Below are 13,449 nucleotides of genomic sequence, written 5' to 3'. Positions count from 1 at the left end.
CTAGTCGTACAATTTCTCCTGTCATCCACGGTACACGAATCTAGCCTTTCCCATCCTTTGCCTTCAACGGGACATACCAATCCTTGAAAGCCTCCCACATCTCAAATGTGAACTTCCCTTCAAGTGTCCAATCCACATTTCGGAGCTCCTGCCTAATTTTGATATAATTGGCCTTGATCCTGTTTAGTACTCTTCCCTTAGGACTGCTCTCTTCTTTATCCACGAATATTCTATAACTTACAGAATTGTGGTCATTGTTCCCAAAGAAAGCCCCCACCGCAACTTCTATCACCTTCCTGGCTCGGTCCCCAGTACCAGGTCCGATATGGCCCCTTCCCTCGTCAGATTATTGACATATTGCTCTAGAAAACTCGCCTGGATGTTTCTTACAAATTCTACCCCATCCAGACCTCCGATGCTAAGTGTAGCCCAGCCAATGTTGGGAAAATTAAAATCTCCCATCACCACTACCCTATTGCTTCTACATCTTTCCATAATCTGTTTACCTATTTGTTCTTCTACCTCACGCTCACTGTTGGGAGGTCTGTAATACAGCCCCAACAGTGTAACTGCACCCTTCTTATTTCTCAGCTCCACCCATAATGCCAAGACCGCCATAGTGTACTCCTTTAGCACAGCCGTGATATCGTCCCTGACCAGCAATGAAACTCCACCCCCTCCCTTACATCCTTCCCTGTCCTGTCTGAAGCGTCTATAACCTGGAACATTTAGTTGCCAATCATCATGCCCTTCTTTCAACGAAGTCTCTGTGATTGCAATAACATCATACTCCCTGGCACCAATCCAAGCCCTAAGTTCATCTGCCTTACACACCATACTCCTTGTATTAAAGTAGATGCATTTCAGGCCACCAGTTTTTTTACACTCATCTGCTCTCTGCCTATTCTTCCCTTTATTAATGCCTATATGCACCAAGACAACTGGCTGTTTCACCCTCCCCTTTTAGAATGCTCTGCAGCCGATCGGGGACATCCCTGACCCGAGCACCTGGGAGGCAACATACCATCCGGGAGTCCCATTTTCATCCACAGAACCATCTGTCTACTCCCCTCACAATAGAATCTCCGATGACTATGACCCTACGAGTCTTTTTCCCACCCTTCTGAACAGCAGTGCCTTCCACAGTGCCATGATCCTGGCAACTGCTGCCCTCCCCTGGTGAGCCATCTCCCCCAACAGTATCCAAAACGCTATACCTGTTTTGGAGGGAGATTACCTCAGGGGACACCTGCACTGCCTTCCTATTCTTTTTCTGTCTTTTGGTCACCCATTCATTGTCTCCCTCAGCAATTCTAACCTGTGGTATGACCAGCTCACTAAATGTGCTCCACAGTGAGTCCATCCGCAGCTCCAGAGTTGTCATGCAGTCAAACGAGCTGCAACTGGACACACTTCTTGCAAGTGTAAGAGTCAGGAACATCAGACATGTTCCTGAGCTCCCACATCAAGCAAGAAGCACATGCCACGGTCTGAAGTCCCCTGCCATTGTTAGCTTAACTTTATGTGAACTGAGTCATAGAGATGTACAGGATGGAAACAGACCCTTTGGTCCAATCCGTCCAAACAATGCACTTAAATATATGATAAAGATAAACAAAAAATAAAACCCTTACCTTAGTCTTTCTCTTCACATGTAGTATCTCTGGTTTAGCCACTGCCCAAATATAAATTAACCCCTTACCTTTCTGGCAGCCCTCGCTTCACTCCTCCTTCTCTCCTCGCCGTGCTGTAAAAATTGAGGCCCGACTCCCAAGGTAAGTGCCTTTTCTAAGTGGGAAAACTTACCCTTCCTGGCAGTTCTGTGAAGTGATCACCTAGCCTAGCTTCATTTCCCAGTGTAGAGAAGACCACATTGTGAGTGGCGAATGCAATAGACTAGATTGAGTGAAATCCAGGTGTGTTGGGCCCTTGGATACTGAGAAGGTAGGAAGTAAATGGTCAGGTGTTACATTTTGTTTGGTTGCAGGGAAAGATGCTATGAGACTGTGGGGGGGTTGTTGAGAGAGAAAGAAGTAGACCAGGATGTCCTTGAGGGAACGATCCTTGTGGATGGCTGACAAGGGAGGGGAGGGCAGGGCAATATTGGTCTGGCAGTACCATCCTCTGAAGGTGGCAGAAATGGCGGATAATGATCCTCTGGATGGTAGATGAGGTCACAGAGGACCCTATCACTGACTGTAGGAGGGGAGGGGGTGGTGCGGGCTGAAGATCCGGAGATGGGTCGGACCTGGCTGTTAACTATGGTGCTGGGGAATCCTTGGTTGAGGAAGAAGGGGGGCATTTCGGAGGATGGCTTGTTGAAGTTGGCAATATCAGAGATAGAGGAAAGACAGCATTTGGTCCATGTGCCCATCCCAAATGCCTTTTAAATGTTATTGTACCCACCTCTGCCACCATGTCTGGCACCTCATTCCATATACACACCACCTCTGTGTGAAAAAGTTACCCATTCGGTCCCTTTTAAATGCTTTCCCCCCTCACCTTAAACCTTTGCCCTGTAGTTTTGAACTCCTCTACCCTGGGGAAAAGATCTTGGCTATTCGCCTTAACTGTGCCCCTCATGATGTTATAAATCTCTGTAAGTTCGCTCCTCAGCCTCCGATGCTCCAGGGTAAAAAGCCCCAGCCTATTCAGCCTCGCCTTTTTATTCAAACCTTCCAGTTTCGGTAGCATCCTTCTAAATCTTTTCTGAATCCTTTCAAGTTTAACAACATCTTTCCTGTAGCAGGGAGACCAGAACTGAATACACAATTCTAAAAGTGGTATAACCAATGTCCTGTACAATGTGATATCCCAACTCCTATACTCAGTGCACTGGCCAATGAAGGCCAGCCTGCGAAATGCCTTTTTCAGCATCCTATCTGTGACTCCACTTTCAATAAACTATGCATCTGCTCCCTAGGCCTCAGAAAAATAGCTAACCTAATTCTGTGTCTTGAGCACCTTTTGATTTTAATTGCTTCATTTTTGGTGCCCACATTTTCAGTTGACTCAGCTGTAAAGTATGGAAGTTCTTCCCTACACCTCTCTGTCAATTTCTCATCTTTAACATACTTCTTACAAACAATTTTGACCAAGTTTTGGGTCATCTGGCTTCATATGTAGCTGTGGGGCATGTTTTGTTTTAAATGCTCTTGTGAAGCACCTTGGGGCCATTTAATTGTATTAAAAGTGTAATATGCATTTAAATTATTCATGTTATCGAATGCATTTAGTGTAGTAACATGATTCAGAAAGACATATTTAAAAGTAGATGAACAAAAGGAAATGATTGAAAGCTTAAAGAAATTTTTAAGGTGTTCTTTGAGAAGAAAAAAAGAGAGACTTCAGCTGAGAATTTAAGAGCTTGGGCCAAGCTTGTTGAGGTCATGTTGTATGCAACAAGTATAAAATGTGGGGTGGAATTCAAATTGGTCAGAGGAACACAATTTCAATGAATTGGAGATGGTGAGCCGAGAAGGCATTTTGGAATGCTGGAGACTGTGTTAAATTGCAGGCATTTGGGTTTACATAAATCAATTGGTATTGGTGGTGTAGCAGGATAAGGGCACAGAGGGATGAACTCAAGGTTATAGTGTGGAAAGCCTTCTGCTGGAATGGTTGAACCTACAGACATCAACAGGTTTTCAGCATTTGATAGCATTAAAGCTTTCCATAACTTGCCAAATATTTTAAACTGCAGGTTTTTCGTAAGTAGCTGCCAACCTCCTTGATATGCATATAATGTTTCCAATAATTGTTAAATAAATATTTCTATTTCTTTGTGTCTAATGTTTGGAAAATAATTTTACTGTTGTACATTTTATATGCTGTTCAGATGTAACTTGAACCATGTCAGGCAATTGAGATTTTTTTCAATGATTGCCAGTGCTGTAATTACATGACTTTTCTAATGTAGGTTGCCACCTATATTAGATTGACTTTTCTAATATAGGTTGCCACCAGGAAAAAAAAAGTTTGTGTAAGCTGTACCTCCAGTATATTGTACTTTTCCAGTTTGTTGTATTTTTCCATTTCACCAAAAAAAAGTGAGATCAATTGATAAAAGTTCCTTGATAAAATGCAGTCTGTCCAATTTCCACTCTGTGGGTGTCTGGTGGGGGTGTCATGATTACTAGGTTTTTTTTCACAGTTTATTGATCCACACAGTGGAAGGTTTGTCAATGTAATGTCTAATAGGCATTTTGTTTTCTTTTATTTTGAGATACAAGCCTCTAAAATGAGTCTGAAATTTAAAAACTAGTGAGTACATCAAGGTGGTTTTTCTTTTTGTTTCACAGTATGAAAATGTCATTCACTATCTGCAGTAAAATTGCATGGTTCTTTTTACACATTTTATAGTGGAGGTGTTTTTAAATCGTTATATTACTGATCACCAATAGGGTTTTACTTTCTGTTTTGAATGTTGCAGCAACAGTCTGATACAGAACAAATCCCCTAGATAAAATGCTTGCTTAAATATTTTGGATTTCTTTGAGCATAACACCAGTGTAAATGTCTGCTGTCTGAAAAGAACATCACAAATTGAATGCGACACTGATGTTATATGTGAAACTAATTGTTGTCTATCTGTGTGTGACATGTATACATGTGAGAGTCCCTGAAATGATCAGTGAGGAACTCTTTTTATCATGGATCCCATATAATTTGGCATTTTAACTTTGCTTAGATGTACAAGGATTATGTAATTTACATTTAAATGCTTTGACTGGTTTGTCAAAGTGACATGACTGAAAGATCTCATCTACTCTTATTCATTGATCTCTGTAAACAGGTGACTGTTTCATAATTGATATGCAACGGTCCCCTGATCATCTAGCCCTTAAATGCCTTTATTTATATGGATTATATAATACTATTGCAGTCACACTTTTTTTTTAACCAATTTCAAAGACTCCAAAGGTAAAGCTACAAGAAGCCAGCTACTACAAAGGAAACAATTTATTTTTAATTATTTTCAAGATTTTTATAATTCTGCATTCATTGAACCTTCCTTATTGCCCTGAGAAGGTAGTACGCGTCTCCTTTTGAATTATTGCAATCTATGGTGATACAGTGGAGATGCTGCTGTTAATTAAAGAAACCCAGACGTTGCTGATGGCAATTCTGTGCTCATGGTATCATTTAATACCAGAGAATGAGTTTTTCTTGGCTCGATGTGGCTTTCTACTTGTCAGCCTTAACGTTATCCAAGTCCTGCCATAGGCTATTCCATTGTTGGGATTTTATGAATTGAGATTACATCAGCTTCAAGATCCTGTACCAACCAAGTTCAAAAACTCTCCAATTCTCTTTTATTGCTTTAAGCTCTCTCCTAAAACCCCCCCCCCCTTTCTGTCAATAAGCTTTTGGTCCCATCCCATAATGTCTTATGGCTCAGCGTAACTTATTTTCTTGCACCTCTGAAGTACTTTGGAGCCCTTCACTGCATTTGTGACTTATCAATCGAAGTTGATTGTATGCAAACTTAAAATTGTTGAGTCACATTATTCCACAAAATGATATCTTTTTTTTGAGATTCTTCATCTCCGACATAATGTCGCGCACAATCCCCTAGCAATCTCTAAAACTTGTGTTCATGCTGTAATCTACTTTGTTTAGGGTGCATGCTGGCATTTTAGGCAAACTGACCTGCTAGCGTGTTTTCCTCTTCCCCTGAGGTACATCATGTCTACCTCTGTGGCAACCTGCAAAACCATCTGTTTCTCCCAAACGTTTTATAAAATCCAATATCCCAGATGATTGCATCCCTGGGCCTTATCATTTTCCCATTGAAAACTATCAAATTGAAAAAAACCAAAAATGCAAATAGACTCAATTTTGTGACTAAACAATTATATATTTCAGTTCTTTCAAAACTAAGATGTTAATTACGCATCTTTTTAATAATTCACTTTTTTTTGAAAAGTACAACAAAATATTTTGTTTCAATGGAATTTCATTTATAATTCATTTTTCTGATCCTTGAGCATCATCTATCTCTTCCTTGTCCTTCTTGGAATTACATTCTTCTATTTCTGGTTATGTATTTTCCATGGATACTCATTAACTCCCACAACTATCCAAACTAGGCTTCTTTCCATCTCACTTATCTAAGGACTAGATTTATTTATCCTGGTTTCTCCCAGTTCTGTTTCATTTCCTTTCCATACAAACATGCAAATAATGAGCTGGAGTAGACATTTTAGCCAGCTTTGCCCTTCAAAAGCATAATGGCTAATCTGATTGTGACTGTTAGTCTACATTCCCATCCCCTAGCTTCAATAACTCTTTACTTCCTTGTTCGTGAAGAATATATCTACCTTTGCCTTTAATAGCAAATGGAACAATTGTACATTGTTTCAATCTGTTTTCCATACAGAAGCATTCAAAGTCATCCCTTTCTTCCTTAGCATTATTTGAATCTGAGACGCTTAATCAAAGTCATTGCCATAGAGTTGCCTGTATAAACTTTACTTTGATTTCAAATGTGTTGCATGTATGGCTTGTTGTTTCTATCTATTTTTCCGTATTTTTCATGGGCTTTCAATTGCATGAAACCATTTTGTCTCTTTACTCTGGCTGTTTGCATATTCTTTTGTTAACACATTTCTGAAGCTTCTTATAAATCCAATGTATCATCAATATCTGTTGAACAGGTTGCAGGCTACTACATTAATAACATCAGTGTTTGGTTTATTGATTTTCTTTCCTAACCTAATAAAGACAATCTATGAGAGATGGGTTTTGATTTTCTGTACAGACATTACCAGACCTGTTGCCTGTTTCATTTCCAATTTCAAATCTGAGTTTTTCCTTTTAATAATGTACTGTATTCACTGTACTTCAGCATGAGAAATGTGACACTCCACCTAATCTTTTTTCCCCTGTAATCTTCAATTTGCACTTTAACCGTTACTGTGTACAGGATTCAGATTTCTGCCAACGCAGTTTTCATCTGATCGGGAGGTGATCTGTGCCGACTTATTCTGTTTCTTTTTGCTCTCTCTTCCACCATCCTCTACAAGAAACACTTTATTCACACTTCCAACAGCTCTGTCTCATGTTAGAAATTTACCACGAGGACTTGTGAGTCAAAGCATGTTATCTCAGTGTATGAATCTGAGTGCACCACTGCAAATTTTTAAAAAAATTGATTAGGTCACTAGCTGGTCCATTTTAAAACATAGATTTTATGCATTTGGTCATTGAATGGAAGGCAACTCTGAACCTAATTAAGTAATACTGCTTTTGAAAGAGATTAATTTTAAAATAGATGTGAAGCATAATAAATGTGTGCATTTTACTGTTGTCAACAATGAAATTAATTACACTTAGGCTTTGATTTTAGTTGTAGTTGCAGTGTAATACGTGGATTTGTCTGTTAGTGGCAATGAATTTGGGAAAGCTCACTAAATAATTCTAAAAATATTCCTCCTCCTGTTATTGTTTAAGATCTTGTGATAGCTCCCTGGGCAGAAGTTTTACAGCTCAGAAGCTCATGGTTTATTTTTGAAGTGCAAGGTTTATATTTGTAGTCGTAAAAGATTGCTTTGCACGTTTCACATCAGATTAGCATGTGTGACCTAGAAACATTTTAGAGATATACTGATTCTCTCCCACTGCTTCTTCACTTGACTCTCATCAGTGGTTACTATAGTAACTGTGCACTCACTTTGCCTTTGCAGAGAGGAGCTGAAGCTGGCAGCATCCCAGAAATCCCAGCAGCTGGCAGCACTACATGAAGAAAACGGCAAACTTGCAAGCGAGCTGGACAAAAGCAAGGACGAAGTCAGCAGTCATCAGAAGGTATGTGCTGAGAAAAGATGTTTGGATCTTTCCACACCAAAACAATTCAATGCTGACACTTTTAAAATTTCAAGCTATATAACATCAATACTTGTTAATTCCATTATCAGAATAATCTAACATCATTTTTAAACACTTTATTTATCCAGTAATCTTTCCTATTTGGTATAATTTTATTCCACAAACCATGCTTCCATTTAATATGTAATAAAGAGAAATGTTTTTGCTAATTATCTAATCGTCTGTTAGCTACATTGATGAATGATTCATGGCAAAAATCTTGAACATAGTGTTTCTTTTGATCGTTTTAAAGCTAAGAATTGAAATCTCTATAATCACGATCCCTACGTAGTATGTTACCCCTGGTAACATGCATTCAAAACCCTCTATTTGCATAATTCAATGTTTTGTTTTGGTGTATGGTAGACATATGCTTACAATCTAACTTTGTGATATTAACTACTTGGATGAATTAAATCTGTTTGTGATTTTCTTAGTTTTTTTCCCATAAGTTGAGGCTGAATTTTGACTGCTGGAATCCTTGTCTATTTATGTTGACTTGTAGAGGTATGGTTAGCTTGTGTAGGCATTTGGAAGCAATAGCCTGCTGTCAACACTAACTTAACATTTTCAGAATTCACCAAAAAACAACTTATTTCTGTTTTGTACTACTTATGTAATTGAATTATTTGTTTGCATACTGTAAAACTATTTATGTTTTCTCTAAAAGGGTTCCAGCTCATACCTAAGTGAGTTATCTCGAATGTTAAGTAACAAGCTACAACATAATCAGAATTCAGCTTAAATAGTATTAACATGTTACCTCGATATTTTATAAAATCATTCATTACTCTCATTTTTCTCAAATAAAATTAGTTTATAACTGAGATCGGATGCTAATGATGACTGAATTAACCTAATCTTTATAGTGTGTAAGGCTAAGCTAATATCTAAGTGTTTTCCAACTCAAAAACTTGACCCAAAAAAATTGTGCATCCCAAATACTGTCTTAAGCTTCAGTATGTGAGTTTAAGTCCTGAAATATTGCAATGTACTTAAAATATTTGGATTTAACCAGGCCATTGTAGGTAGCAAACAGCAGTAAATATACATAAATGATCTGGAGGAAGGTAAGGTGATCTGATTAGCAGGGTTGCAGATCCTAGTAAGATAGGTAGAGTGGCAACTAGTGAAGGGGACTGTCAGAGAATGCAGCAGGATATCGATAGTTTGGAGAGTTGGGCAGAGAAATGGCAGATGACGTTCAATCCAGGTAAATGCAAGGTGATGCATTTTGGAAGATCCAATTCAAGAGCGAGCTATATGGTAAATGAAAAAGCCCTGGGGAAAATTGATGTACAGAGAGAGCTGGGTGTTCAGGTCCATTGTTACCCTGAAGGTGGCAATGCAGGTCAGGAGAGTGGTCAAGAAGGCATTTGGCATGCTTTCCTTCATTGGACAGGGTATTGAGTACAAGATTTGTCAAGTCATGTTACAGTTGTATAAGACTTTGGTTCGGCCACGTTTGGGATACTGTGTATAGTTCTGGTCGCCACATTACCAAAAGGATATGGATGCTTTGGAGAGGGTGCAGAGTAGGTTCACCAGATTCCTGAAGAAGGGCTTATGCCCGAAACGTCGATTCTCCTGTTCCCTGGATGCTGCCTGACCTGCTGCGCTTTTCCAGCAACACATTTTCAGCTCTGATCTCCAGCATCTGCAGACCTCACTTTCTCCTCACCAGGATTTTGCCTGGTATGGAGGGCGCTACTATCAAGAGAGGTTGGGTATATTAGGATTATTTTAATTGGAAAGACAGAGGTAGAGGGGAACCTGATTGAGGTCTACAAAATCATGAGAGGTATGGACTAGACAGGGTGGAGAGCAAGATACTTTTTCCCAGAGTCGGGGCCTCAATTACAATCACAAGTTCAAAGTGAGAGGGAAAAAGTTTAAGGGAGATATGCATGGAAAGTTCTTTACACAGAGGGTGGTTGGTGCCTGGAACGTGTTGCTAGCAGAGGTGGTAGAGGCAGCCACGTTAAGTGTCATTTAAGATGTATCTAGAGAGATACATGAATGGGCAGGGAGCATAGGGATACAGATCCTTATGAAATAGGCGACAGGTTTAGAAGCGGATCTGGATCAGCGCAGGCTTGAAGGGCTGAAGGGACCATTCCTGTGCTGTAATTTTGTTCCTTGTTCTTTCTTTGTTCTAAATCTATGTTAAGTGACAAAATGTTACATTATCTAGCCTTGTAAAACCAGGTTCATTATATGAATTAATGGCAGACTTGCATTTTGTAAGCTCAGGACATCTCAAAGCCATTTATAAGCAATGGAGTAATTTCAAATTACTTTTACTGTTGTAATTTGGGAAATATGTAACCTTTTCTTTTTCATAGACAACTTGGCCGAGAGAGACAAGCCTCTGGTATGCAAGACACATTTGTGTAAAGTAGGACAGCACAAAATAAACTTGCAAAGCACTGAAGAGATACATTTTAATGCAATGTAAATTTTAATTATGTCTATAATATCCCTATGTAAGGACATTCTGTACATATTGGCTGAATATTGAATGAAAAGTACTCCACGTCTATATCAGTTACTTTGAACCTAGAAACATGAAAGTTCTTTTAATTCAATAGATCTAATATTGTACTGACATGAGAAAGAATATGTTGGATTGGCAAGACATAATGGGTAATGTTTAACAGAAATCAATGTTCAGGCCACAACTGCTTATAATCTCTATCAATAACTTGGATAAAGGAGCCAAACATATGATTGCTAGATTTGCTGTTTCTCTCTTAGTCATTCATGGGATGCGGATGTCATTGGATCCGCTAGCATTTATTGTCCACCCCTGAATTGTCAGGGAGAGAATGGTGGTGAACTTGATCCAGTGGTGAACCACTGGACTCCATATGATGCAGGTGTATGGAAGGATTTTGATCCAGTGGCAATGAAAGTACAGTGATGTAATTACACATTAGAATGGTGCACGGCTTGGAGGGAAACTTGCAAGTAGTATTGATTCCATGCATCTACTGCAATCAGATGGTAGAGGTTACAGGTTTAGAAGTTGCTGTCTAAGAAACCTTAATGAGTTATTGCATTGAATCTTGTTGGTCATACTCACTGATAACACAAAAATAGGAAAATAGTTTGCAATGAGTGCACCAGGAGACTGCAAATGATATAGTCAAAGACTTCAGATTCTGAAACTGACACAGAATGCTGGAGAACGTGAGCAGGTTTAGAACAGAACTCCTATATTGGACTAAAAACATTATCTCTATCTCTCTCCACAGATGCTGCCAGACCTGCTGAATTTTTCCAGCCATCTGTTTGTATTTGACCAACCAGGTTGTGGCGTTAAGGACACAACCAAATCAGGCATTGTCTTATTGAATGACATATGGATTTGAGGGCCGAAGTGGCCTACTCGTCCTGTTTCATTTGTTCAATTAAATATGGTCTGATTTTTTTTTAAAAACTCTTGGCCAATATTCTTCCTTCCGTCTGAGTCACCTACACCAATTATCTAATTCTTCAGGCAGTGCAATTTGAGGGATTCTGCAGCTTCGCTTACCTATTTAACAATGGTCTGTACAGTTCAGAAAATGAAAATAGTTTCAGAAGTTTTGATTTCATGTTACTATAACATGTTTTGTTCATGTTGTTAGGTTATTGTCACAACAAAAAAGCTGAAAAATTTAGCTAAATGGACATATCTATAGTATCTTCCCAGACTACTGATGTTTATATACACTTTTCTATTTCCTGTTAAATACATTTGTAAAACTCATCAGTGTCATACCAGTATTGAATCATCATTTTAATCATTTAATTGTCATTTAAAAACCTGGAAGTTAAAGCAAGAGGGAGGCATTGGATGCTTGCAGTGAGGTTGGCTTCTCTGTACATTCTATCTAATCCATTCTAATCCATATTAATTAGTTAATAATTGATAAGTAAAGGCATGCAGTTTGATAAAAGTGCTTGATTTCTATTTTTATGTTTCTTCTGGTCCTTAATAATAAGTGACTTCACGAAACTACCATTTATACATAGGATATTGCACAGTTGTTAGTCTAATGCAAAAGTTTTAGGAATGAATAAATACACTATATCAAGATTATGACTCTCTTTCAGTGGGATTCTTGAATATTGCTGATGTGATAGGATTTCTAAACTTCTTTTTCTATACAAAGTATTAATAAGCTTGTTATTTAAAAATGAAATTTAGTAGGAAAAAATTTGCCTTGTGCTGAAAGACAGCAATGGTGCTGCAATAAAGCCAGTGGGTGCTATGTATTGCACCCATTGTTGGTAACACTTGAATGGAGAGAGAAGGCCAAAATTACAGGATAAATGGAAAGGGGTGAAGGGGCAAACATAAAACTGCTCAGAATATAAGGCAAACATTGAAGATTATGAATAGATGAGAATAATAGATCCTCCCTGTTTTCTTGGTATTTTTATATTTTGGTAGTTTTTCTATTTAACTGATAGTGACTCATCAGGAAAATAAAATAAGGCCAATTATAGTTAAGTTGTACTTTATTTTTAATTTGTCCAGGGAATTTGAGCATCATTGGATTGGGCCAACATTTATTGCCATGCCCATCCCTGATTGCCCAGGAGAAAGTGGTAGTGAGCTACCTCTTTGAACCATATGCAATCCATATGATTAGGTGCACCTACAATGCTGTTAGGGTGTTGAAGGATTTTTGATTCAGTGACAGTGAACGAACAGCTTGAGGGTGGTGGGATGCTCTCCCAGGTTGGGAGGGAAATGTGCAGTTGATGTTCCCATTAATCTGCAGTCCTCATCCTTATGGATAGTACTGGTCGTGGGTTTGGAAGCTGTTGTTTAAGTAGTCTGAGTTTCTGCTCTGCATTTTGTAGGCTATGCACACCAGCTGTACTGTCAGTGGTGGAGGGAGTGAACGTTTGTGCCTTAATAGCAGATTTCCCCGCTGTCTATTTCAGTGCCGTTAATTTTATAATTAGATTCAGTTGTTCTGCTCCCCTATCTTTCAGTAAACCTTCACAGTAAATGGTTGCAATGACACACAGAATAACCATTAATGCCCTTAAATCATTGAAAAGCGGGTGATTATTAACATTATTAGCTGCACAAATTAAAAATGAGTGCCTTCAGAAATGAGACAACGAGAATCCAGAGACAATATATTCAGTGAAAGGAACTGACTGACTGAACGGGTCCTCACCCTGAACAACTTCTCTTTCCAATCCTCCCACTTCCTCCAAACCAAAGGAATAGCCATGGGCACCTGCATGGGCCCCAGCTATGCCTGCCTCTTCGTAGGATATGTAGAACAGTCCATCTTCCGCAGCTACACTGGCACCACCCCCCACCTTTTCCTCCACTACATCAATGACTGTATCGGCGCTGCCTCGTGCTCCCACGAGGAGGTTGGAACAGTTCATCCACTTTACCAACACCTTCCACCCGACCTCAAATTCACCTGGACCGTCTCAGACTCCTCCCTCCCTTTCCTAGACCTTTCCATTTCTATCTCGGGTGACCGAATCGACACGGACATCTACTATAAACCGACCGACTCCCACAGCTACCTAGACTACACCTCCTCCCACCCTGCCCCC

At 39.2% G+C, this 13,449-nt stretch overlaps 1 protein-coding gene across 1 annotated transcript in view; it reads left to right on the top strand.

Annotated features, from left to right (window-relative positions):
* clip1a (CAP-GLY domain containing linker protein 1a) overlaps nt 1-13,449 on the top strand; it is a 155,616-nt gene that overhangs the window by 118,337 nt on the left and 23,830 nt on the right. Inside the window, exon 21 of the mRNA XM_043715268.1 lies at nt 7,689-7,809. Within this exon, the coding sequence (XP_043571203.1) occupies nt 7,689-7,809 (121 nt within the window). The remainder of the gene's footprint in view (nt 1-7,688; nt 7,810-13,449) is intronic.

This window comes from Chiloscyllium plagiosum, chromosome 25, assembly GCF_004010195.1.
Source record: "Chiloscyllium plagiosum isolate BGI_BamShark_2017 chromosome 25, ASM401019v2, whole genome shotgun sequence".
In the NCBI taxonomy this organism is placed as follows: Eukaryota; Metazoa; Chordata; class Chondrichthyes; order Orectolobiformes; family Hemiscylliidae; genus Chiloscyllium; species Chiloscyllium plagiosum.
Note: the sequence above shows the minus strand (reverse complement) of the source record. Positions and strands in the feature narration are given on the sequence as shown.